The sequence below is a fragment of the Diadema antillarum genome, unplaced genomic scaffold, assembly GCF_040938485.1.
Source record: "Diadema antillarum isolate AM-2024a unplaced genomic scaffold, OU_Dant_1.0 seq00000964_RagTag, whole genome shotgun sequence".
Lineage (NCBI taxonomy): Eukaryota > Metazoa > Echinodermata > Echinoidea > Diadematoida > Diadematidae > Diadema > Diadema antillarum.
The window spans coordinates 68,675-96,552 of NW_027271810.1; the positions used below are offsets into that span (position 1 = coordinate 68,675).

The 27,878-nt window shown below is 40.9% G+C and overlaps 1 protein-coding gene across 1 annotated transcript; it reads right to left on the reverse strand.

The window, feature by feature from the left end:
• Positions 1 to 382: 382 nt before the first annotated feature.
• LOC139741940 (WD repeat-containing protein 11-like) lies at positions 383 to 27,854 on the reverse strand. Its single transcript, XM_071652510.1, has 24 exons — positions 27,681 to 27,854; positions 23,838 to 23,907; positions 22,976 to 23,171; positions 21,598 to 21,771; positions 20,494 to 20,707; positions 19,197 to 19,406; positions 17,576 to 17,703; positions 16,542 to 17,072; positions 15,928 to 16,012; positions 14,254 to 14,433; positions 12,689 to 12,797; positions 12,039 to 12,156; positions 11,207 to 11,447; positions 10,124 to 10,238; positions 9,262 to 9,430; positions 8,816 to 8,927; positions 8,043 to 8,259; positions 7,189 to 7,359; positions 6,656 to 6,751; positions 5,514 to 5,679; positions 4,214 to 4,311; positions 2,837 to 2,982; positions 2,419 to 2,498; positions 383 to 522 (listed from the first exon to the last, which is right to left on the reverse strand). The coding sequence occupies exons 1-24, from the start codon at positions 27,743 to 27,745 to the stop codon at positions 383 to 385; spliced, it is 3,831 nt and encodes a 1,276-aa protein (XP_071508611.1). The 5' UTR covers positions 27,746 to 27,854.
• Between the last annotated feature and the right edge of the window lie 24 nt (positions 27,855 to 27,878).

Genomic DNA, 27,878 nt, shown 5'->3' on the forward strand with positions numbered 1-27,878 from the left:
TTGCATTTCACATGAAACTAGCACAAAAATAAAAGCATGTGAATTTTTCTTTGCTCGTTATAAGTAATACTACTTTATATTTTGATTCCGCAGAATGAAAAGTACTCAAAATCCACCTAACTCAGCCGAGCACAAAAAATCACTCATGCAAAAATGTCCACTGTATTCCACCCCATTAAATGTTCCTTGGCAAAATTTGGCTTCTCCTGGCCAACAAATACACTGTATACCTTGCATGGAGTTGTCAAAATCACTGAATTAGAACACAGAAAAATGCTGATAACTGCGTTCCAAAGGGAGGCTGCCTGAGCCTCTATCCAGCGAGATGCAGTCATCGCCATGACGACAACATCCTCCCAGCACTGCCGCTGCACAGAAGCGGTCATTCCATCCACTCCAGGTCCTGCATGACCTTGTCCGCCTTCTCGGCGGCCTTGTTGCAGTAGTGACCGTAGGCCTTCTTGTTGCCCAGGGCCAGCAGGTAGCGGGCATACTCCAGGAACACCTTCTCCAGCAGCGACTGTGGATGACCAGGCTTGGGGGTCAAGGAAAAATCTCTGCCCTCTTGATTTGGTTGGTCATTGTGGCACTCACACACAAAGAGATTGCCTCAAGGGCAATTATCTGAATGCATTTGGAGCTGAGATTTCGTCAAAATGTACCATATTTTAAAAGTTTTTTTTAAAAAACCCAAATGCTACAAAGTGACAGAAAAACCCCATGACTTCATATCATAGGGGTGCAACCATGAAGACACACACACACACACACACACACACACACACACACACACCCACACACACACACTCACACACACAAGTAAGAATAAGTTCTTCTATCATTACTGTTCGACAGTTTCACATTCACTTCATACAACATGTCAATATACAGCAACTAAACATTCTCTTCAGATGTGTCGTTTGAAAGTTTGCATGGTGATGTAAATGAGGAAGAGAGGTTTGTGGTAACACCATGTGTATGGTAGTCCTTGAAAGGACTGTCGTTTTGAGAAAGAAGACCTGAAAAACAGGAGAGGGAGGATGGAAGTGACATAGGGAGAGTGGAAGGATGGCAAATAGTGATTGTCAAAGGCAGCAGTGAGCTTCCATTAGTGCAACCTCAACTCCAGCTCACCGCTGGCCTTCGATTGTCACTATTTGCCTTCCTTACACTCTCCCTATGTCACTTACCTCCACTTTCCTCTTTCTAGGGGCTTCTTTCTCCAAACAACGGTCCTTTCAAGCACAACATATACAAGGTATTAACGCAAACTCCACTTCCTCATCCCTTCATAGTTTTGCCCATGTTATTAGCTATAAGGCAATTAAAGAAACTAACAGATAGTTTCTTTCCCCATCTAGTATCAGAAAGTCAACAGTCAACAATGTTGAGGAGCCTTTCTAAGGACAACATACACTGTATATATGGTGTCACTGCAAACTTCACTTCCTCATCCCTTCATACTAATGCCCATGTTATTAGTTGTTAAACAATTAAGAAAATAACGGAAATTTTCTTTCCCCATCTCGTATGAGTAAGTCAACAATGTTGAGGAGCTTTTGTGGCTCACTGGATGAGGTCTGGGGTTGCCAATAGTAACTGGATAAGGTCTGGGGTTGCCAATAGTAATTGGATATGGTCTGGGATTTTCAATCACAAAGTCCCTGGTTTGAGTCCCCTAGCAGCAGTTGTGTCCCACAGCAAGGTACTTTGTCCTCATTACCTAGTCCTTTGGAGGGAACTTGAATCTGTCAGTCCCATGGTTGAATGCTTACAAGCATTCACAGCTTCCTTAGCGGCCACGAAAAACAAATCAACTGAAATCAATTATTATCATGAGATAGAGCAAAACTCTGACCCCTCCCACAAATTCACAGATTCAGAATTCATTGATGAAGAGATGGGGTACAGTTACGCAGCTGCTTGGATACCAAAGAAGATATCAAAGAAGACTCATGAGATGATGAGGAATCCAAGCTACATCGTGTGGAAGGACAGGGCAATTTGGAAGAACAAGATCCAATACTCAATCTCATCCAGGAGTACCAGTATTGGACATGAGAAAATAGAGAGCACCATTACACCCCCAATAAATGATGTATTTTCCATACAGCAAAAGTAATATAAATTACACATTGTCAAATAGATCATCAATGGGGTGACAAAAGTTTGTATCTCAAATTTTGGTGAAAATCTCCTGTTTAGATTAATCATCAGATAATCAGTCAAGTGATGTCTTGTCCACAATTCTAGCTGTCTTTCACCCAAAATGAAGCCACCAAAGCACATCAAAGGAAAGGTGATCCCATTTTTTATAATGCTTTGGTTGCCATGCCTGAACATTTGATTTATTTGAGAGACAAAGTTGTGTCGCCCCAACAGTGATTAATACCATTATCAATAACCACAAAAGGATATTTGTTTCCTCGTCTTCCGGCAGGACCACAAATTCCAAGCAAGCCTCGGCAAACATGGCCGCCCGGTCATAGTAGTGAAGACTAAAGAGGAAGGAGAAAAGGGCATTATTACATCATCATGACCATCTTCATCATCGTTATCACCAATTGTATCATTTTCACCAATATCATTTTCATTATCATTACCATCAGCATCATTACCACCAATATCATCTTCATTTTCTTGCAATATGATTAACCAACATCATCATCATCACCATCACCACCATTATTGTCATTATCAAACTATCATCATCAAAAATAATTTTACAATTTTCAGTAACATCACTTTCACATCAACCAACATCATCATTATCCTTATTATTTCCAAAGCAGTCATCGTCATCATCAATTATCATCAGAGATATCGCCATGGTTACCTGAGAAGCATCTGGAGGACTTTGGTGAAGCTTCCCATGGAGAGGAGTCCCAGGAGAGCGAGGCTCTTCTGGTTGACACTGGGGCTGCACAGGTTCTCCACCCACCGCCGCATCACCTCCTGGCACTCGGCATCACTGAGGCGCACCTGGATATGAGGGGGGGGGGGGGGGGGAGAGGACCAAGAACATGGATATGTAATATCATTTGTAGAGGGAGACAAATTGAAGAAAATTCACACCTCAACATGGATATCTATTGAGTATAAAAATAGTAAACGGTCACGAGTGCAATGGTACAAGATTTTGCGCGAGGTGACAGATGAGGCGCTCTTGCTCAATGAGGCAAAGCGGAGTCGTATAGTGCGCCTCATCTTTCACAAAATGTGAAATTTTGTTCCATTGCATGAGTAGAGATGCTATTCTTATGCTATTTGTTTTATACAATTTCTACCACTTTCTTCAGTTAATCTTATTCTATTAAAAGTCCACATAAAAACAGTGTGAAATTGCACTATAGTTCAGTCAAGTTTATGCTTTAGCTCACTTTTTGCCTCAAACCATGCGCCACTGACCCAATGTCATTCCGTCAAAGTCCAATCATTCAATCATGTCCATTTGCTCTCACCTCATTCTTTGCATGTATATCTTACCACAAAGAGTTATTAAGATAGTTCATATCATTGTTAGCATTTCATTTTCAGAACAGCAGCTTCTCGTTGGTTGCCCAGTCTGGAAATGCTCTGGTTTTAATGACTGCTGCTAGAGGCCAGAGTAAAATTATGTAATTGACATCATTTGTTTGCATTACATTACAATGCCAGCAAGTATCGCATCAACAAAATCAGTTTGTGTGTGAACCTGATATGTGAGCATGGCCTGCTAACCACCTGAAATCAGTAAGGTCTTGGTAAAGTTGTCTAAATAGAATACTGTAGAACCAACTTGCCACTGGCATTCATAGGGATGATATTGAGGTTTGTTTGAAAAAATGGGAAATCAAAATTTCCAGGTGATTTTGATGCATAGAAAAAAAAAATGTGTATAGACTTGAGAAAAAATCTGAAATCAGATATGAATCTACGGAATATCATGCCTGCATTCAATGCATCGTGTGGACAAAACACTTTTGCGAATCCTGGCTCTGATTGACAAAAGTCCCTTCATACATTTGAAAAATCCTGGCTCCTCGCAAAATTTGCATAAGTTTCATGCATGCAAAAAAATTCTGGTTTTGCAGTATTTAGTATTGTCCCAAAATTGAAAAAAACAAAACAAATACTGATTGCTTTGGTATTTGGATAAGACTGCAAATATTTGAACTGCAATGATGTCTGTTAGAATGCACATGGGTAAAATTGATGTGAAGTCGGAGCTTACCTTAGCCAGCCACACCGCCTGGTACCACTGGCTGTATGTCTGGAGATAGCGGCAGGCATCAATTCCTTTGTTGATGAGGCAGAGTAGCTGGACTCCCTCTGTAACCATGGTAACAAAGAGATGGCAGAATCCAACAAAACCAGAAAATTAGTCTAAACAAACATGGCTCTCTTTTGTTTTCATGTTGAGTGCTATTTCTGGCACCATCCAACATCACGGAAACAATAGTGTAATGTTATAGACTCTGATTAAACAAAACTTCTATGGGAGTAGTGACAGTCACTTTGTTTTGTCAACATTTTCTTCATTTCAGGGGTCGTAAAACAATGAACACTATGATATTTGGGAAAATAGGGGTGAGAAATATGACTGTTATAGCAAGTGTTAGTTACATCAGTGTTCTTTACCTGGAGAGCCAAATGATAAGATATGGTGTAAGATCATAACATGTTGATGACCTTACTGGCATGTGTTGTGTAAATCCCAGAAAACAGCCAAAGACTCAACTGTTATCAACAATATGTAATTATTGTCTAAGAGTCTATAAGCACATTGCCACCATGGTGGTCGTCTAGTTGTTGTCGATTTTTCTGCTGATAAAAAAAAAACCAAACAAACAAACAGAATGCTCACGGACTCAATTCCCCCATAGAAAGATATGATCTCACATAGAATGATACATGGACCGCTTTTTTTTTCTCTTCTCCTTTCACAAAATTGATTTTTCCTGACACATGTCAAAGGTGAGTACTGAGGGATCTGTTTTCAAGATTCTTGCAATTTATGCAAAATCTCATCCAAAAAATTACACAATGAACATTATGATTGCTTGCCTGACCGGGTAGCCCTGTCAGGTGAAAGCATGAAATTAAATTTTCCTTTGACATTCTCCATATCTTTCATACTTGTTCATCAACCTAATTGGATATAATGTAAGTGTACAATAAAAAAAAAAAATTCCGTAGTAAACACACACAAAAAAATGAATAAAATAAAACAAAATCAATATAATTACAGCAAATGCCAATATATATTGTTCTTTTCTAAAACCTATTTCTTATTGCAGATGATCCAACCCCCACCCCCCCCCCCCCAAATAAAAGACAGAAAAAAAAACCTAGTATATAATTTTTTTTTAACCCGTTGAAGACGAGTCCCAAGAATACTAGGGCCGGTGTCTAAGGGATATGCGTGTTATAGCAAAATCAGTTCGTCCTCAACGGGTTAAAAAGACACTCGTTTGCAGCTCTGCGAGGGCCATCATCTTCTCGAAGAGATATATATATCAGTATTCCTCTACCTGACAGTTTTCCATTGGCAATGAGGCTGGTAGCCACCAGCTTGATGGTACTCTGTGAGGAGCCCGACTCCTGCGCCGTGGCAACCAGACACGCCCGCATCAGGTCCAGCAGGTAGCTGTCGTTATCGGGTTCCGTCTCCAGGAGCAGCTGCACGGCCCTGTCAGTCTGTGAGGAAGAACATGATGAACACCGGAATTCCAGTCAGGTCAGAGTGTGCTTGTGATTGTTATACCAGTACGTGGCATTCACAGTTGGTATACTACGGTATTGAATACCGTGGTAATTTGTTGGCACCATTGTCATTGGTGAAATATCATGGTCATAGATACTGTGGCAATTTACTTCGAAACATTCAAATTCATTATTTCCCATGGTATTTCTGGCCTGTAAGTACTTCTCTCCAATGTAAGAATTGCGAATGCCGGAAGAACACGGGAAGTGTGTCAAGTTACATGGGAAATGAACAACTGTCCAATCAATGTTATTTTGAGACACGACTCACACTCAAATCTTCTATGCACACATTGTATGCAACATTTGAATTATGTACCACCCAAATACCAAAGTATTTCATGATACATTTTGTGGTGTACATGTACTTGCAGTTACACAGTATTACAACTTACTGCATGAAATACTGTGGTATTTCAATGTAAATATGAATGCACCTACTATTAAATGTACTAAAGTGTCATCCTGTTCTGTACTGCTTGTCATAATACACTCAATAAAGCATCGCAGGATCAGGTTGACTAGAACATAATCCATCCCTTCAAACTTTATTTTGTTAATTTGTAGGACCTCTGAGATACATTATTGTATGTTCATGCCATCAACCTGCCTGTCCATATATACATGCACGAGATCCCATAATTTAACCTTGTGGTAATGTAATGACTCTTTTGACTATAATGAAATTAGCCCAATATTAACTGCATTAACTACAACTACTTTGTCAACAACAAGTCAACAACTTGGTAAAAAATACTTTCAGATCTATACCAGCATCATTTCCCATGAAGGTACATGTACATGCACGATATCAGTAACATTTTGTCTAGAAAGTTTTGGTTAGAAAATGTTACAATGCTTTAGTCTGTCGCAGTCGCATGCCGCAGGAAGAAGCTCAAGGCACGCGTACCTGTCCGAGAAGAATGAAGTTCTCCACACACTTCATGGTGTGCTCGTACGTCGTCCGCTTCCCATCATGCAACAGAATCCTCTCCAGCTGGTATTTCTGCATGTTTGAGGTTCAAAGCAGAGAAAGAATGAAATGTCTTCTTCTTGCAGATGATGCTTCGGATTCCACTTTGCTGGCTGAACATGTCAGCACATTGCTATTGACAATGCGCCAAGGTACATTGAGAAATATGGGGAAAAATCCACATTAACTGAGCACAATGATTTCCACACTTTTGTTCCTCTCACTAAATACTATGACTGGAAAGCTGGGAAAACATCTATAGATTAGCCCTAGGTTGTGACTCCATCCATTTGAGTGATTCTACTTTGGCTGGATAAATTGAGAGTTATCTGAGACATAAAAATACAGAGTAAGAGCACATACAATCAAAGAAGACTGACCATTGTGCAGGGTGAAACTTATTGTGAATTATGTCTGTCTTTGCATCGGTCCTTTCTAGTTATTGGGGGTGTGACCTCACAATCGCTCACCTTGAATGTGCTGTTATCGCAGAGCACATCGTAGCACATGTCAAGGGGGAGGTCCCGGAGGGCGGGGTTTGTTGGCTTGAGGGGCTCGGTCTGATGGAAAGGGGAGGGGTCATACGGTGGCTCCACCCCAAACTCAGCAAGGGGATCATCCTGTAAAAGGTCTTCCTTTGACTGTAGAAAAAACACAAACATCTAAAGACTTAAGAATGATGTGCACTCATCCGCAAAAGAAAATCAGCAATGTCTAATGGTAGTCCAAATTACCTGCACTGCATGAATATTTCATTTTCAGCCGAATGCAGCTACTTGTACTATATGTGTACTTTTTCTACCTCAGCATTTATGGAGTATGCAATCCACAGTCAGAACAATCATCTAACTATTACATATTCACTTGTTTAATACTGTATACGCCGACTATTTCACAAAGTTTGTATTTTCATGAATTTCAAGGGTCAGGTGCTATTCTCAAATTTATAAACACACAAAAATATTAACTTTCATCCCGAAATGAGTGTGATGTGCACACACACTTTTCCCTTCAGTACTGTACTCCAAAATCGCAAATTTAATCACTCGCAAAATTGTCAGGAAGTCCTGATATGCAATATATTTGACTCACTAAATATATAGCATATACAGTAGTATATGGGCTTTCTGTGATTCTGTCTTGTTTCTGTTATGGGCTTTAATTGGTTTGTACTATGTAGCTGCAACTTACATTGCTGTACCTGTCTGTCCATTTAACTAACATTTATACGCACACACACACACACACACACACACACACACACACACACACACAAACAGACACTTAAGAGCTTTTCTGGCCAAATGGACAGAGATTGGCCCACCTTTCCCAGGCTCTTCTTGACGCGCTCCACACGCAGATAGTAGAGGGCGACATTCCAGAACTCCGCCTCCGCCTCGTCCCCGAACAGCCTGGCTGCGATGAGGCAGCGCTGGGCGGTGCCGTGGGGGCACTCGGGGAGGAAGCGCCGCACGTCACTGGGCATGATCTGCAGCTGCTGGTTGACTGATTTAATGATGTTCTCATCATCCGGAGTCTCGCTGTAGAGTTTTAATTCAAACAAACATTTAAAAGAACAACAACAACAAAAAACACTCGGAGAGCGCAGACCTCCGCCAAGCAGCTCATTTCCACCCACAAATACGCACATGCTGAAAATGACCCTATTTCCCAATGATAAAGAACCCTTTCTCTAGTGTCTCTACCTTTGCTTCCTGATGCACTTTGAGTGCACGCTCAGTGAGCATCTGCAAACCTTAAATATCCGCAGCTTGAATTCCCTTGTTTGTTGACCCTACCTGCAATATATGTATGCTGATCAGCTAACCGATCAACATGGAATCTCGATAGTATTCGTTAAAACATGCGTGTACAGCTAGAAGATGCGCACATCAGTCATACTGGCACTTACCGAGCTGAACTTAGACGCATGGAGCACAAGTGCCAAATCGTTATAGAGATAAGATACGATCTAACGAAACATGAATACTTTCAGGGGCTATCACGGGTGAACTATGGCTGCCTTTTGTGCATTCTGGCTGTACACAAATTTGATTTCAAGGGTATTGGTACACTAAACTCAAGCGTGGAACTCACTATTCACTGGTGAGCTGTAGGGAGTAAGTCTTGTTCCACGGCTGGTGCTGCATGGTGTACTTCATGGCCAGGGCTGCCTTGGGTGACAGCAGGTATGGGCTGAACACAGGTTCTGACAGGAGCAGAAAAAGAGGCAAACATCAAAACTCAAAAGTGTATCACCATACACTGTAAAATGAAAAGTTACACAGCGGGGAAATATGGTGAATGGCTGCTAATTTCACACACACAAAGATACACTCACACAAAGTAAACAAATGAAATAAGACAGAAATTTATCAAACTACAAACTGTACAGTATGAAAGTGATCAAATGACTACTCTGAATTGAGAAGGTACTTCGGAAGGGCAAATGGATGTCCAGAGTAACTGGATCACTTTATAAACAGGTGCGACATAAATACTGGAGTGGCTTGTTGAAGACTATCAAAGCAGGCTACACTCACCGACAAACTCAGCATCCGCTATTGACCAGCAAGATGTCTTCAAGTGGACGTCGTAGACGCGCAGGCAACCATCGACACTGACGATCACGGGCTTGTCCGAAGCTGCCCAGTCCATGTCCACCGGTTTGCGGTCATCCTTACTGCCCTTCAACGAACTCAGGGCCTGCATCTGAGGGTTTTTTTGAAATGCCACAAGTCAGAAGAAGGTCACACAAACTAAAGTCATGTGGATTCAGGTCATCTAAAGTAATATGTCCAGGAGCGAACTGTTACATTAGTCATTGTGAACAAAAGACATATCACTGTTCCAACAACACAATAAGAGCATCTGACAGGAATCAAAGTGAGCTTTGTGTGCCACAGAAGTCAAAATGAACTCAATGCATGCAACTACTTATAGGCGGGTTTTCACTGTCCACCATAGAAGGGTCACAAATTTCAGCAAGTGATCACGGTTTTACCATTACCTTCAACAGTGAATGTTTCACAGTATGGACTGTTTCAAAGACTTGTGCTCTCTGAAAGCACGAGATATGATACCACACTCAGATATTTCGATCATGTTGATTTCATCATGTAACTTAACATTACCATGAGAGTCAACACTTATTGAAATTGAACACATTTGTGTCACCAGACCCAGCACAAAGCAAAGAACTACAAAAAAAAAAAATACCCAAATAGTAAAGCATTTTACTTTTACATCCTCCTTTCTTGAATATGATTCTTCTCCCAATTCACTTTCTGTCTCTCCTTCTTCTTTGAAACCTTCTTCACTTCACCTGCCTCTTCTCAGTGGCCATCGCCTAACTTATTTTGAGATAGGTTGCTGTTAGAAGGAACAATGTGATGGGCCTCTTACCTCTCTGCAGTCCCAGATGTCTACGCCATCATTCCAAAGGAACATCAGCTTCAGGTTCCCCTTCCCAGGACCAAACTTCAGCTTCTTAATGTTGGATCTGTGCGTTGGATAATTCCTGTCCAAGAAGGGAAAGCACTGTCAGATGCACATTCCTTTTTTTTAAATCATACCGGTATATGGTCACTGACATCACAAACTATTGTTTTGTAATCATATAAACCAAAAATTCATTAGATACTGTGTATTGAAGTCATCACAAAACAAGACTTACAAGTTTTACCTGACCTTCAAACTTTGACCTCAGACAAATCTTAGACTGTCTAGGACATGAAACTCTCAGTCAAAGTTCATAATTTTTCTGAACCTGATAAAATTCCCCAGATATCTTCACAAGTTATAAAGCTATAAATTGTACAATTCCAGAAAACAGCATCTGACCTTCGTGTCAGACTTTTCTAAAAATTTAGCAAAGTGTACTTCCTCACAATGTTTCATTAAAAGTATTGAGGAAAACTGAAGATCATTGAATTCTGCTTGGAAAGATGATTAACCAAGAAAAATCTTGGCCTTGATTTGATTCTGTGACCTCTGACCTCATGACTCTTTTAAAATTACAATCCTTTTTAGGACAGATATATGAAGGGATGTTTCCTTAGGATACATCAAGTGATTTGGGTTTTATAGTAGTAACAATCAATGGTCAACATGGCTAGACAGAAGAATGGACTGATGGCTCAGGGACCTCACCCCCCCCCCCCCCCCCCCCCATTCAGGTCAACCATTCACATTTGCTTGTTCAAGATTCTTAGAGATATCCCATTTAAGGATGGAAATGGGTAGGATTTTGATACTCTATCACAGGCTTCTGGAAGGGAAACCAGCAAAATTACCCCCCCTCCCCATCCCTTTTCCCGAAAAAATCAGGAACGTGCGTGCAGTACAGATGACCAACAGAGTGGAGGCGGGGGGATGGGAGATGGGGGAGGGGGAGGAGGGGGCTGGGATCGGGGAACAGAAAAACCAGTAACCAGGAAGCATGGAAGGATATAAACATTCCCCCTGCCCTCTGCTTCTTGACCTCACCTCGATATCTTAGCCTTGAGATCCCAGACCCCGAGGTTCCCGTCTAAATCCGCCATGACTAGTGTCTCTCCCTTCCAGGCGATGCAGCTGATGGTCGTGAGGCTGCTCTCTGATGGCAGTTTGGCGCCCTCGTGCACCACGCTGCCCTCCACCCAGAAGTGGTGCAACACCCCGCTGATCTCGGCGAAGACAAAGTGCTCCCTGACCGTGGGAGGCGTGGATCGGCTGTCAGCGCTGGATTCTGCTGGATCAAACGTCATCACAGCTAGCAAACCCACACATCACTTGTACAATTTGAAACGAGTCAAAGAAATCACTGTTAAATGTCATTCTTAGTTGTCATTAGCTTGTAAGAGTCAGTTAGCTTATTCAAAGTTGATGCTAAACCAGCTCAATACAAGTTTAAACCATGAGTACTTTCCATTGCATCTAATGAACAGTTTGGACTAGTTATCTGTGACATGAACTGTTACAAAAAAGGAAAAAAAAGGTCTCTATCTCCTCTCATCATTACCACAAAAAAATAGAAATATAAAGTCATCTTATTACTGGTACCTGGTTCTATGACCAACCCTGTGTATAATGCATTGTTGGTTGTTAACTTAAATTCACTGAAGAAAACAGGACTAGTATACATTTAAAGTACATTTTGCACTTCAAAGTTGTTACCTGAAATAGCAAAAAAAAAAAAAAAAAGGCATTGTATTTCACAAAGCCTGTTAAGCCAACATCAAGCATTACAATTAACATCCCCGTTGAATTCAGAGTGGACACACCAGTCTTATAGTGAGTTAGCGCACTTTGACAATGCACGATTGCAAGCCTGACTGACCTGCCAGGTGGATGGTACTGCCCATCACACCGCCATCTAGTGTCAGCATGCTGCCCATTGTGTCTGCCGATGCTGAGGATGCCGCCGCCTTCTTCTTGTGATGGGAAGGTGACCATTCCTGTGAAAAGTCAAACACAATATCCAGTGATTCTTCCTGGAACGAACTACATGTGAGGTATTCACTGGGTTATGCACCCTGCTCTTTGCAATGACTGAATGAAGCAGGATTTCTTATGTGCATGAGTTGGAACTCTCTCATTCATACACATGACCTCCATTTTATGTCCTATCTGAGGGACAGAGTATTTTGCCTCTAACTAGTTATGACGGGAGTGCCTGATTACACATAACATTGCCCAGTCAGACTCGAGAAATGAACCCAGGGGGGTGTTTCATAAAGCTGTTCGTAAAGTTACGAACGACTTACGAGCGACTGGTGATGAATTCTTGTGCTGAATTATTGAAATTCTGATAAGTATAGCACTTCAGAACTGATCACCAGTCGCTCGTAAGTTGTTCGTAACTTTACAAACAGCTTTATGAAACAGGGCCCTGGTCCTTAGGATATGGAGGCAGACAAGCTACCGATTGAACCAAATCATTGCCCTATAAGGGGTTGTGCAGGGGCTCTCAGTAGGACAACCTCTTACCAGAGCCGTAATGATGGGGAAGTGCTTGGGCATCTCCCTCAGGAGGCACAAGGTGCGCAGGTCCCAGATCTCAAACGGCTTCTCCTTGAACATCACGATCAGGTACTGCCTGCAGAGGGGCGGGGACAGACAGACGGACAGATATATGGTCAGACGGACGGTCACATGAAATGACGCATGAAAAGAATGGACGACTGAACAAACAGACAGACCGAAAGTACATGCGAGAATTGATCTCTGAACAGAAAACATACCCAAAGAGCTAATGAGACAGAAAATTATGTTGCACAAATGAAGAAAGATTAGAGGAGAAAACAGGTGTGTAAAAGGATGGCTCAACACATCATTATCAGTGAGCATACAGAAGAGCAGGAGACAGACAAACAAACAAACAGACATATCAACTGACGGACAGAGTAAATGAGTGTGTGCTCAATGAAAGCTGAAATTCAGATGCAGGACATTGCCAGTGTTGAGAAAAAAAGTACAAGTAGCTGTTTTCTCCTTAACCCTAACTAGGCCGGGGGGGGGGGGGGGGCCTCAGAGGCCCCCCCCCTCGACGTTCCGCGCGATGTATCGCAATCACAAAAAGCTATCGCCGCGACGTTTCATGACTTTTTTCTTTCGAGTCTCCCGCATCTTTTGACACCAAATTTGCGACGCCCGGGCGCGCGGTTCCGAAGTTACGCATAAATATGTACATGCATGTCAGACCAAAAATTGCTCAAAAACGTTAATTCGTGTACAATTTCAATGCAAACTGTGCTTACAGGCAAATTTCATAAAAGCATGATTATTTTGGTGTTTTATTGATTAAAATCAATGAATAACATATTTTCTTGTTCGGAGCGATGTCCCGGACAAATTTCATCGAAAAAACAATGAAAAACATAAAGTCGAAAAAACATAGAAATACATAAGAAATTCAAAAAAACAATAAAATACTTAAGAATTTTTTTCTGATATCACAATCTTTTTTCATTACACACTAAAAAGGATATTTACACAAAAAATGTGCCTGTTTTGAGCTTTATTTTGTAATTAATACCAAATAGTCTGATTTTATGCATCATCATGCATAAATTAGCATAATTTAGCATAAATGATAATTTTTTTGAAAAAATAACTTCATGGTATTTTAGATTACATCATAGGCAATGTGTGTGCCAATTTTCGTCGCGATCGCGCGGTCGACGGCCGAGATCTGGAGGGGGGGCCTGGGAGGCGCCCCCCCCGGCTCTATCAACTACCTAAATAGCCCGGCCTAGTTAGGGTTAAAACAAAATTGATTAATAAAAACAAACAAACAAACAAACAAAATAGGCCTATGTACTATCATTCATCACAGAAGTATAAAATTTCAACAACATGCAAATACAATTGCTGGATTCGGGCTTGTGGATTATCATGATGATTTTATCAACATGTCATAAAAAGACAAATAGTAAATTCTCTGGAGGCATTTCTGGAGAGAAAATGTCATGACAAATACTCAAACACGATCAGCACTGCCATAAAAACTCAAGGAAACGATGATATGTTGCCAAGCAACTGCATCAACCTACTTGAGGTGAGAGACCCTCAGGGCCTCAATTGGAGGTTCATCACCCTTGTTTTCCCGCAGCACTGTGGTACGGCCCGTCTGCATGTCTAACAGCAGTAGCTCATTGCGGACTGTTCCACTGCTGGACGGGTTGGGGTAGCTCACGGACAGGAAACTGGTCAGACTAACCCACTCAATGTGCCTGCATCAAAGTATAACAATTGTTTTTGACTATTTAACAAGTACTAACAAATGAAAGCAATATAATAGCAATAAAGGTTAACTTGCGAAGCAAAAATATTCATGCATTTATATTTTGCACTTTAATAGCCAGTTTCATGTTGTGCAAAATGCAATAAAATTTCCATACGCTAAAATTTCCTCTTTAGGAGTGTAATACATTAACAGCAAAACTAATAATCCCATGAGTGCTACTACTACTTCTACTAATATTACTAGTACAGTGCACTCCCGTTGTAATGAACATGGTTTTAATGAAATTCTTGTTACAACGAAATCAAAATTCAAGTCCCAAAATCACCATCCATATGTTTATACACTATACTGTTTGGTTATAACAAAACTTTGATATAAGGAAAGAAAACCGCCTGTCCCACGGAATTTGTTATAATCGGAGTACTGTAAAAGTGGATATTTTTGCGCGACTAATTTTTCACGATCGGCGGGGAAAGAAGAGCTTCGCGTGTTTTTAATTTCGCGTAATCAAGACATCAACTACTGGAACATATGGCAAGCAAAAACATTCGTGTGCTTTTATTTTTGCGCTATTACGGGTTGCGCGAAATGCGCGAAAATTTCAACGCCGCGAAAATTTCCACTTTTACAGTATACTGTGCTCAATGATAAGAACAATAATACTAGTGACAAAAACAACAAGAATGTGTCTTATAGCAATGCTCGAGGTAAATGAAGACAAGACTATTGCCAGTTTTTCTACTGGCACACAAAATATTTTCATAGCTACCTTACAGAGCAATGACCTGAACCTTGAATCAAAACAATCCTTCATACTACCAAGAGGCCATTAGTGATAAAAAATAGAATAGATACTAAAAAAAAAGAATAAAACAATATTAATAGTTTAGTTCATGTGTCTTAAACAGCATGAGAGTGGGAGAAAACAAGTACTTGAGGAGGCAAAAAACCTGGCATGGTGTATAAACTTACTACAATTGCATAGAGTGTTTGTTGACATCAAAAGAAAAAAAGAAAAGAACAATTCTGGAGATACATACACCCACAACAACACACCACATTTTAAGACCTTAGTGGGGCAGCCAATAATAGCTTGCCTTCAGTATTATTAACACAAATCATCAGTGTGTCTGCGTCTGTGTTTGTGTGTGTGTGCGTTTTTTAAGAAACAACTGGTGAAATGTGCCCAATTGCCTTGAGCAAACTATCATGTCCCCAGTTGCGGGCACTTTGTGAGAATATGTGTGAGTTTAAAAAAAAAACAGATTTCGTTTTTGGCCAAATGAGTCATAATGTAAGAGTGACATATTCCTGTACAATGTTTGTGTATTATGCTGCTTGTCTTTGTACAATGTTTTGTTTTGTGAATGTGAATTTGAATTTTGTGGCAATGAACGAAATTCGAAAAAAGAACTTAAAAAAAGTGTAAGGTGTGTGTGCGTGTGACAGATGTCAAAATAAGGCAAAGACTTAGCATTACCTGACAGTTGTAGTGTGAATGTTGTATTCCCTGTAGAGAGACCCAGTCGTCAGGTTGTAGACTTGCACTAGTCCTGTCGATGTTCCTTTGTGATAGACAGAGTCAAATAAAACCAAGTCACACCATACATGCAGTCTACAAGTATTTTCTGTTCCTTTCAAAGCTTTTGATAAATCTGAAGCAACTCTGCCGGAAAGGGATGTTTTCCAAAGTGAGGAATAAAAACCTTCCCTTCTCCTTCCTTCACTCTAAAAAGAAAGCCTGCTTTCTATAATTGCCGTGTTCCCATGAGGAATAGACTGAGGTAACACAGAGTTCATTATATATATCACTCGTATCATAGACATAGGTACATTGTACCCAAGTAGCTGTGTATCTAAGTGTATGTCGGGTTATATGATGACAACTCTATACTGTAGGAGTACAGTTGTCTATCTTGAGGCAAATCTCTTCAAAGATTTGAGAGAAAATTACATTTAACTTCCATTTGCTAGTGAATAAACCAGCTGATGGGATTACTGAAGAGCTGAGAATGTGTGGGGTGCTATACAGAAGGAAAACAAAAATGTTCAGAACAAAGGTCTTTACTATCAGTGACAGCCATCTAAATTTACCTATGGCAATGTGCGGCTTGTAGTAGTGAACATTCTTGGTTGTCAAAGGCGGGCACATCCTGATCACCGACGGAACATCAGCGATGCCACTCGACAAGCCCGTCATGACAAACTTCAGGAGCACGGACCTTCCGTACTTGATGCCGCCGTCTGTGACAGCGTCCGGCGGACAGAGGAGATCGGCAATGGACGTCTTGGGAGCCGGGACGAGGGAGGGCTTAGCGGCGGAAAGCAGCGGGGGCAGGAATTCGAAGTCGCCGTTGAGGGAGGGTGGAAAGGTTTGCCCGGGGGAGTGGAGGGGGGACAGCACCAGCTGGGAGTGGTTGCTGCCGAGGCTGGCGGCCGCGTGATCCACGGTCAGCAGAGTCCAGAAGAGGATGCGGCCGTCGCTCATCACGAGGGCGGTGTGGCACTCTGTCACCGGACTGCACGACAGGCCGAACGTCCGCATGTGCTTGGTGACACGGAGGGGGTCAGATTGGCAACGTAGGTCATAGGTCACATCCTGACCTTCTAGGATCATCTCTCCAGCTAAATCAGAAATACAATGCCAGCATTTTACACATTCACGTACCGGGTACTCGTCTTGAAATCACATTCTGTATACATACTGCAAAGTACACTCTGTGATAGCAAAGCCATAGTAATCAAAATATGCTTTTAAACTTTCCATATTCAGGCAATATTAAAAGGAACTGATGTTCTTTCATTACATATTACTGACTAGATGGAGAACAAAGAACAAATCTTGCTCATATCATTTTTTCAACTCAAACAGGTTAAGACTTACTATTACATGGAAAATGTCAGAATCACACTAACATCTGCTATTCAGGACGGTAAAATTATCCTCACAAATTCATAACTGTGCAGAAATATTTCGCTTGAATTACTATTTGTCTTAATGAAGCACTCTAACTTCATTATCTTCCCTGTCTATACAGTATTCTAAACATACATGTACATTACAACACAATATTATGGCCACTTATTTTTGAAAAAAAAAACCAGATAAGGTAAGACTGGAATCTTACCCCCTGTACTCCCATAGTACTGTTCTGATGGTGTGGATACCGTACTGGGAGATGTGGTCACCAGTCTCCTCCTTACCCTGACGCTAATGCTGCCATTTTCATGCAGACACATCAGGACATCACGTTGTCTGTAGAAACAAATGAATTTGAAGAAGGGAGAAATATTGTCCATCTATAAGGTATCAGTTTCAAGTAAAGGACACTGAGATAGCACAGTCCTCCACCAAGCAGCTCACTTTCATCAATATCGTGATCTCCAACCTATATTATAGTCCTACATTCATAACATCTGCATTGTTAGTTTACTCTGGCTATCTATTGTGGAGTTATATACACATATGCTGAAAATGGCCCTATTTCCCAATGATAAAGAATCTTTCTGAGAAAATTTTTAAAAAAGAGAAAATTTGTGGATCCAGTGATCAGATTTACTACCAAAATTGAATAATCTGTCTCTTGTGTCATTATCAACTTTCCCTGATAACTTCACCAAATCTGTTCATAACTTTTTGAGTTATTTTGCAAACAAATAGACAAACAAACCAATGCCAACAAAACCATATACCTCCATGGCAGATTTTAACGACAAATTACAGACACTCATCTGCTACTAGGTGAAGATGGTGTACAATCAAATAATATCATCAGGGCATATACCCTCCAGTGCAGGAAGTAGAAAAAACAAGGCAAGTGCCAAATTGTGTCTCGCCCATTCGCGTACAAGAAATTAATATTTTTCTAACTCCCAGAAGTTCATTGACCCGCCTATGACCTTTGACCTTGTGGTGACCTTCAACTCCACAAGGGACATTTACCATCCAAGTTAAGTCACAAACGGACATAGGGATCAAAAGTTATGAGCCACAATCGAAAAGCGCCCTAAAAACTTAACATTGGGCCCTAAAAGTTTGTTGACCCCTGTCTGTGACCTTTGACCTTTTGATGACCTTCACCTCCCCAAGGGACATCTACCATCCAAGTTTGGTCACAAACGGACAAAGGAATCAAAAGTTATGAGCCATAATCAAAACGCGCCATAAAAACTTAACATTGGGCCCTAAAAGTTTGTTGACACCTGTCTGTGACCATTGACCTTGTGGTAACCTTCAACTTCCCAAGGGACATCTACCATCTAAGTTTGGTCAGAAACAGACAGATAAATCAAAAGTTATGAGCCACAATCAAAACGCGCCCTAAAAACTTAACATTGGGCTCTAAAAGTTCGTTGACCCCTGTCTGCGACCTTTGACCTTGTGATGACCTTTAATTCTCCAAGGGACATCTACCGTCCAAATTTGGTCACAAACGGACATAGGGATCAAAAGTTATGAGCCACAATCGAAACGCACCCTAAAAACTTAACATTGGGCCCTAAAGTTCATTGACCTCTGCCTGTAACCTTTGACCTTGAGGTACCCTTCATGTTTGGTAAAATGTGTAACTTTGCATAACCACTCTTCCCTCCAAGTTTGATTGAAATTGAAATCCTCAGTAGAGAGTTATTCAAGTTTTTGTAGCGTTACGGACAGACAACGGACAGACGGACGTCGACGGACAGACGCCGCAGGCGATCCCTTAGTCTCCCCACACCTCCGGTGGGCTCGACAAAAAGGGCACTGACCTGCAGGGCCAGACCTGTTGAAAGGGGGACCCACTGCGCTCCATTGGGATGACGCTGACCGTCTGATAGATGGCCAGGTCAAGGATCAGGACCTCACGGGCGTAGACCAGCAGCAGGTGGTTGCGGCGGGCCCGCATGTAGGACAGCTGCAGGCACTCGCTGACCCCCGGGAAGTCAGCTTCATCCTGGGAAGAGGTCGTTGTCCTGTGTCTGCTTGGTCCAATGGATGGAGGAACAGAGATGTACATAGAGGGAGGGGGGTGGGGGTGGAGAGAGCTTACCCATGAGAGATACTCTACATTGTGTAATTTGCGTATAACATTGTATAACAAACTCCCTGAAAGTCAGTGCAATCGAGGAATTGAAAGATAAAGAGAATTAGGGGAATATATGAAAGAATATGCAATTTTAGTAACATACAGCTTTACCTACAAAACAACTACAATTATACAAGGGACAAGTAGCCTGAGCCAGATACTAATGTACTAGTAAAGCAGTCATTGAGTACAAATAATGTACATGACACAAGACATTGGTACGACTTAATCGACTTGATACTAATGTAGGAACAGTCTGAAATACACCAGGCAAATCTGGATGTTTTTAAGACTATTCAAAAGTTATGGAGGGTAGATAACTTCACTATAATGCCCGACCATGTAATGTGCATTATTTGTTTATAAAATGGTGACATGATCTAGATTCCTTGGCAGCAATTTTCACAAGAGTTCCAAGCCAGTAACAGCTCCAAGCTACAGGACTAAACCACACACACAAACAATTGCGATGCATATGTAATACACAGGCAATAATGCAGCCGAGTGCAGACAAGCAGTTGTATGTACCTGTCATTAGTCTACTAATGCCCAGTGAAAAGTAAATTTCAGCCTTTCTGCAAACTTAGAGAACGGTCAAGTGAAAGCTACCAGTCAATCATTTCATAAGGAGACATATCACTATATTATAATTTGTGATAACGTAACGAGACCATTTATATGCACTACAAATGGTACAGTAGAATAGCAATTAGCTACTTACTGTATCAGCCATATATTCAACGAGTCCAATTTTTTGTTAATCTGGACTTCCTTGCAGTTTCACTAGTGGCTTCATTCGTGACTGTAGAGTGTAGTAATGAATGGACAAATGTATGTGTGCACATTGCATGGATGTCACGGTCAGAGTTAATATTTGCATGCATTCATATATTCGCAAATAGCACCCAACTAACAAAATTCACAAAAATAAAATCCCCGCGAAATATATGGCATATAATACGGTAACTCATCAAACTCACTTGGCTTTGTTATCGCCTACAAGAAGCCGAACCCTCTTGAAAGCGGTTCGAGCCCCGCTGGCGCTGCTCCCCCTCCTATCGCTGGCCATGCTTCCCTGTGTCTGGCTGCTGCCCTGCGGGCTCGGTGTGGTGATATAAAACTTCTTGCCGTTGCTAGACGGCGCCCTCGCTGCGCTGAAATCGTTGATGAACAGGATGCAGTCATTGCCCAGTACTGTTGTGGTACAGAGGGGGTAAGCATCGAAACAAAGAATATACTCCAAACTCTGTACGAGAGCGAATCAAGATGTAACTCTGTTGGTCCCATTTCCCTCCCTCCACCCCCCCCCCCCCACCCCTTCACTTTAAAGAATATCATTTAGGGCTATGTTGGTTTAATCTTCGATATTACAAGCATCTATCCATTGTGGTTTTCAACACAGCACAAATAAGTACTGCAGTAAAGTCACCATTCTGTCTGTATTGTATCAATATGACAGTATGGCATTCACAAGCCTATTATATTTATACAAAGATACACTCTCTCACATCACAGAGAACAAAAAAACAAAAAAAAAATGTTGCTTCCTGATATGCTACATTGTACATTCTAACAAAGGCTACACTACAGTGTACTTTGCTAAAATTTGGATAATCTTGCTCTTAAAATGGTGGCATGCTCATAATGTGAAACATTTAAAGCTTTGGCATAAAATAACTTGTAGATAATGTCGAAATAATCATCACATAAAAGTGTTCTATGGAAGTCAACTTCTTGATGATCCTAACAATAATTGCCCATTCAATGTCTTCATGTACAGATTTATAATCAATCATCACATTCATTATGCAACAGTGGCGGATCCTGTGGGGGGTGCACTGGGCGCACACTCCCCTTTTATTTTTTTTCGTCCTTTTTTTAAATACCAAAAGTATGCTGAAACACACAATGACCAACATCTAAATATAAACGAAAACATAATGCCTCCGGCACCCTTCAGGTGGAGGCATAAAAATATCCATACCTTGGGAGAGGGACACCCCTTCCCCCCCCCCCTCACTTTGCACCCCACCCCCTTCGTGGAATTCCTGGATACGCCCTTGTGCACATACAGGGTTACTCACGGGTCAAGTTGGAGGAGTCAAAGGGGTCAAAGGCAAGGCAGTGGAGGGTGTCAGTGAAGGTCTTCTTCCACAGTTTGGTTCCCGTGTCTGCGTTCCAGAGGACAACACTGTAGGGCGGATGGAGGGCCACCAGCAGGTCATGTGATGCATCCTGAGTAGCCAGCCACTGGAGGTCTGGTGGGAAGTGACCACACAAGATGGACATTTTAGGCCCGGTCATCGAAGGGTGCTCAAAACACATGATTCTACCCTTTCTGCCCTTTACCACTGATCAGCATGTTGGATTGTCTGTATATGTTCTTTGCCGATACTGCACGAAACCTTGATGCAATGCATAGAAAATATCATTGTGATCCAAATGACCTCTACGCTGTATATTATAGAATTGTCCAAGTGTTAAACTCAAGTTGGTTTGTCTCACTTGCCCATTGGTTAAAATTGGGGAAAATTACATTGAATGCCAATAAACACTAGCTAGACAAGTTTCAGCTGAATGGACCAGCTCATGGAGGGTTAAGTATAGCTATGGACAAAGCTGTCTTGGCACACTACAAAACTGTAAACAGCAGACGCAAATTAACAGTTACATTGAATATTATGGCTTAGATCTTGCCTTCGACTGATGCCCTTCACGGCTGTGGGCAACAGCAATACAGTTCACTTGAATCTTTTGAACAGCCGTAAAGTGAATTAGCTCTGCTGGTGGTCACCACAAAGACATAAGATGTCCATAAACAAACACTATTAAGATTTTGACAAACTTAAAATACATGCGCACTTATCTCTTAACATCAAGAAAATTGATGTGACACACTCAAGCAAAGGCACTTTATATGTATATCAAACACGAGGGCAAAAAGTAGCCAGAGACCATTCATTTTTTACAAGGACACTCTATACAGTATACTTCAAGGAGAGGATCTTGAAGGGTTTTAAAGGGATGGTATAGTATTGGTTGAGGTGAGGATTCTGCCTTTAACTTTTTGCGAGATACTTAGAAACCGCTTTATAAACTGTTAAAGAGTATACACATCTAAGGGGAATTCAAAGTGTATTTGACGAATATCAGTTCTGAAATGGCTGAGATATAAAAAAAAACAACAACAACAACAACAACAAAGTAACACAAAGCAATCCTAATAAAAGTTGGGTCGCACCTTTTATCAGAATTGCCTTTTTTGGATATCTCAGCCATTTCAAAACCAACTTTCATCCAATAGACTTTGAATGGCTCTTAGAATTTTATATGCTCTTCCATATTTCATACGAGGTTTCTCATTTATCTAAAAAAATCCTAATTAAAAATATCGTTGGAAACCTGAGGACCCATCTCAACCAAAACTGCACCATCCCTATAAAAGTGATTGTGGCACATTACCCTGAACTGGTTTACTGCCATCAGAGAAGCTGGCCCTCTCAGTAGCTGCACAGACATCCCAGACGATGATGAGACCGTTGTTGTCAGCCGAGGCCAATCGTAGGGTGTAGGGTGCATCGATGGTGTGGTGGTAGTTCTCCCTAGCCCACTGCAGTCGAACCACGGGGCTGCGATGCTTTTCAAGGGTTTGGATTGTCTGGGGATTGCCAAAAAGTGAAGTGAAAAAATAAGATATGCCAAAATGATATCACACAATATCATAGTTAGCTTTCCATTTTGCAGACAGAAAAGGTAATGGAGTACAAATTTGGATGTTCATTCATTTTGCTGTTTCATGATGCAAGCTGAAAAAGACATTGAAAATGACCAAGGGTATATCTAGTTACTGAGATTACAAAGGGAACTGCATTACTTTTGGATTGAGTATGATTAGCAGAAATCTATTCATTACCGACAGATGTTAATCAAAACTTGTAGCACAACACTTATCAAGCATATACAATCATAGAATCAAAGTGCACAAAAAACACTTGCAATGTGTAACAAATAACAAACCATCACCTCAAATACAAGGTACTACTAAGGGACAATAAAGCAATATAAGGCTGTGGAGTGAAGTTTTTTTTTTTATTTTTTTTTTAATGCATATACTAGTCTCAGGATTTGCAAAACAACACTCAAGCACTCTGAATAAGCATGAACATTATACCATAGTACTGCATAGCAAATACTGTTTCTGGACTAAAACATTTAAACTGAAAATGTAGATTAGATAAGACAGACAGTTGTAGACAGGCAGATGGTTCATGGATTGACAGATGTTCAGAGAGGGTGCCATACTGGCTTGTTAACAGGTTTGTACCTGAATAGTTCTTGTATCCACGACAACAACAGATGTATGGCAGCCATATGCAAAGAGATTTTGCCATCCCCTGTGGAGTTTGAAAGGAAAATGACATCAAAAGTACTTGTTATCTGGAAGAAGTTGGTGAAACTGAACCACCAGTGTAGTACAAGTATGAATGATAATCACTGGATGAGAAGACTACATTAAGTACAACATTTTGTGACGTCACATATTGACAATGATACATGGAAAATGTAAAGAAAAATTAAACATATTTTCATTTTTCTAGCAGAATGAGAGACCACTCGACTACCTCTTGCAGAAAGAAGGGGGAGTCCCCTTAACATATTAAGCAACAAGACGAGGGAATGCATACTGTAAAACCAGAAATATTTGTGGCATAAATTTTTTTTTTTTTGGTGAATTGGAGCCCACTGCCTTTCTTTGCAACATGCCACTGGCATTAAATGCATAGTGTTGACAATAACTTTCACGTGCATTTTAATTTTGCAAATCTTTGCTCCTTGCGAAATTTGCAAAAATGTCATGTACATACAAAATTCTGGTTTTATGGTACTTTTCACACAAAAAAGAAATTTTGTGGAATTCTCTTTACATTTTCTTAATATCCTTGTACATACATGAAATCACAAACTGTATATTTGTAGTCTGCTCATCTCATCCAGCAGTGGCTATAACAAAACTTTGAAAATTCATAACTGTCACAAACTGTCAAATTTCCCTCAAACTTTGCTGATCACAATGTGTTTCACTAGATGAATATTGCTGTTTTTACTTAATCAAATGTTTACTTGGATTTCACTCCCCTAAATGAATGTTATTGTGGAATTTATTCAAAACAAAAAATTCTAGAGTTGCATTTTGTCATAAACTGATGTACCGGTACCATACATTGTATTGGTAGTTTTAGTATGCTCAGATAGATTATGATAGCACACATTTCTCATGTCGACCACATCAGCTAGCCACATCAATTTGGGTTATAACTAAGAGGTTACTGCTTACTGAAATTAGTTTAATAATAGCATGATTGTTTTTGTAATTGTAAAGCAAGCCACCCATAACTCCACCATAACCCCGTCCAAAATTTTACTGCCGGCTACATAGTAAATTTTACTTGGAGAAACCTAATATGCTTTTGCGCGTGGGCGAATTTTGTCACCAGATGTCAAATCTCGGTGAAGGCTAATTGCTGATCTAGAAATATAAGAGTTAAGATATGTAGTAAATTCAATTCAGCTGGGTGTTCAAGATAAATGTCATCAAACTATTTGACTAACTCATCCTCATGAACTGTTTACTAACTAGCTAGAGAAACTTCTACAGTTCTATTCTATCTAAGCCTGTGTATATATAGTTACATATACCTTACGGTTTACAAACATGGACAAGGCCTAAGTCATGAAGTATCAAGGGTCAAAGCACAGTTTAAATAAATGTCTGCTTACGCTCTCTTCTCTTCACTTTGACCGAAAGATCGGTCTGTATCTGGTCGTCGGGATTTTTTCCGTGGAGACTGCGTCTGGCATCACGGAATCCCATCCTATACAGACCGAAGGCTATCCTATTAGCTCCTGTATTGATGCTCTGCCAGCAGTTGCGCACAGACCAAACGTTACCATAAACCCAATTTCATACAGCTTTTTTACATTCAAACAAGTTTGACATGACATGACACATTATGCAGCAATAGATATTTGGGGTAACTTTCTCGCATTGTGCAATGGAAATACTCACAGTCCCTAGGTTAGATCGCAGAAATCTGTATACATATCACAACATCGCCGTTCACTAGCTGTGAGTGTAAGTCGCCATTTAAAACACTTACATCACATGTGATTGGCTAACGCCGTAAATTAATGGTTATGTTGAAGAGCTGTTATGACTGTATCGACAGACTGGTAGTTGTGTCTTTTTCCATGAAAATATCATCTAAAATCAAATCTTGGATATTTCAAACACCTGGTTAGTGCAATGCATTCTAGAAATTTTGATTTTGCTATACATACAAGTTCGAATTTGCCGATCCAGGCTAGGGCTGTGAATTTAATAGACGCAATCAAGGGCGAGGACAGTATAGTGAGGTGCCCGCACCTCGCCAAGGGCCCGAATACCGCCACCCTGCTTAAAATTGTTATAAGCGCACTGAACAAAAATTTATGCCCGGGACTGTGTTCAGTATCCTTAAAAAACTTGAAACTTGGCAGGGTTACCACTAGACAGAAAGATCCGTCTGTCCGGAGGACTCTTATATTTTTGCCATTAATGCTGTCCTCCGTAGACAGACGGAAGGTATCAGTACCCATTGCTGTGTGGATGTTCTTAACCATTGTCTCTATGGAAAATTGGGTGAGGTACCTCACCCTTCTCGATTGCGTCTAATTCACGGCCCTAGGTCGGCAAATTTAAGCGTGTATGGTGAAATTAGCGTTTTAAGAATATATTACACTCACCAGATTAATGAATAATCCAACATTTTAGTAGAATTTTCAACGTAAAACACAGCTTGTTGCGTCGTCACATTCGAACTGCAGAAACACACACTATGAATCTCTTAGCCAATCACATGCGAGGTAGTTTCTACGTGTGTGTTTTACTAAAACACGTACCTCGCATGTGATTGGCTTACAGATTCAAAATGGCAACTTACTGCTAGCGAACGGCGATGTTGCGATATCGATAAAATTTCTGTGTTATAACCGAGTTTATGTGAGTATTTCGATTGCACAATGTGAGAAATTTATCCCAAATATTGCTGCATAATGTGTCATGTCATGTCAAACTTGTTTGAATGTAAAAAAGCTGTCTGAAATTTGGTTTATCGTAACGTTTGATCTGTGCGCGACTGCTCCACACAGGAGCCTCAATCATTGACTTCAGTCTGTATACGGAGGGGATCCGTGAAGCCAGACGCAGTCTCCGCGGAACATTTCCCGACGGACAGATACAGACCGATCTTTCGGTCAAGGTTACCACAAACAAGCAAACTAAATGTTTATTGGGAATACGTGTTCTAAGTATCATCACGGTCACCTGCATGCATCTTTTACATGCTTGTCTATGGGAGCTTCACGGTCACCCGCACACGTCTTTTACGTGCTTTGTCTCTGGGAGCGCGGGTGGCGAGTTGCGGGCCCCTTCCTTAGCGCGCAACTTTTTCGCATCGTTCGCATTTGAGGACGATAGCTGCAAATTTCCAGTAACGAACAGTGAATTTGTGGTTCCAATGGAATCTTCAGCATTTTTCCAGTTTGTAAATGGGATTTCATAGAATTTCAGTGACGAAATGTGATTTAAATACGCATAAACATTAACTATGGCCAGGTGCGGGTCACCCATGACCCAAGTATACCTCACCCAATTCTCCATAGTCGAGACAGTGGTTAAGAGCTTCAATACAGCGAGGTATGGGACAACCTTCCGTCTGTTTTCGGTTTGGAAGAGAGCGATAACGTCAAAAAAATAAAATGACTCCTCCGCACAGACGGATCTTTCTGTCTTACGTTGCTCTTTACTTAAGTTAGGCAAGCATTTTTGCTTGGCCTTTGCAAATTGTAAATTCAATCCCCTGAAACAAACATGAGTACGACGTTAAGTACACGTAAAAATAGCTGAAAACTTTAGTCCTTCTAGACTCTAGTCCTCGATACTGAAACTCTCATACAAGGGTAACCCCGGGGCGCTGTAACCAGTACACCGGTGTTGTTAATTTCTGTGAAACGTGCACACGAAATGATCAATGAATGAATGCATCTCATTCATTCGTCGAGTTTGTCAAGCACTACTCAAAATCTAGTTAATGGGACTACAAGAAATTATGGCAGATTGTCTACTTACCAGTCACACGCCCCCTTATTCAACGGGTGCAATGCCCCAGTTATTGTTCTTGGTGATATATTCATAACAAACTTGCTTACAGAAGTGATGAAGCCAATAAAAGGTGATTGAACAACTCATCAAGTATTGCGCAAAGACAGGATTTTATGTTTTTATCGGCGGTTCTCGCATGAATCGCTGATGCTTCCAACTTATAAG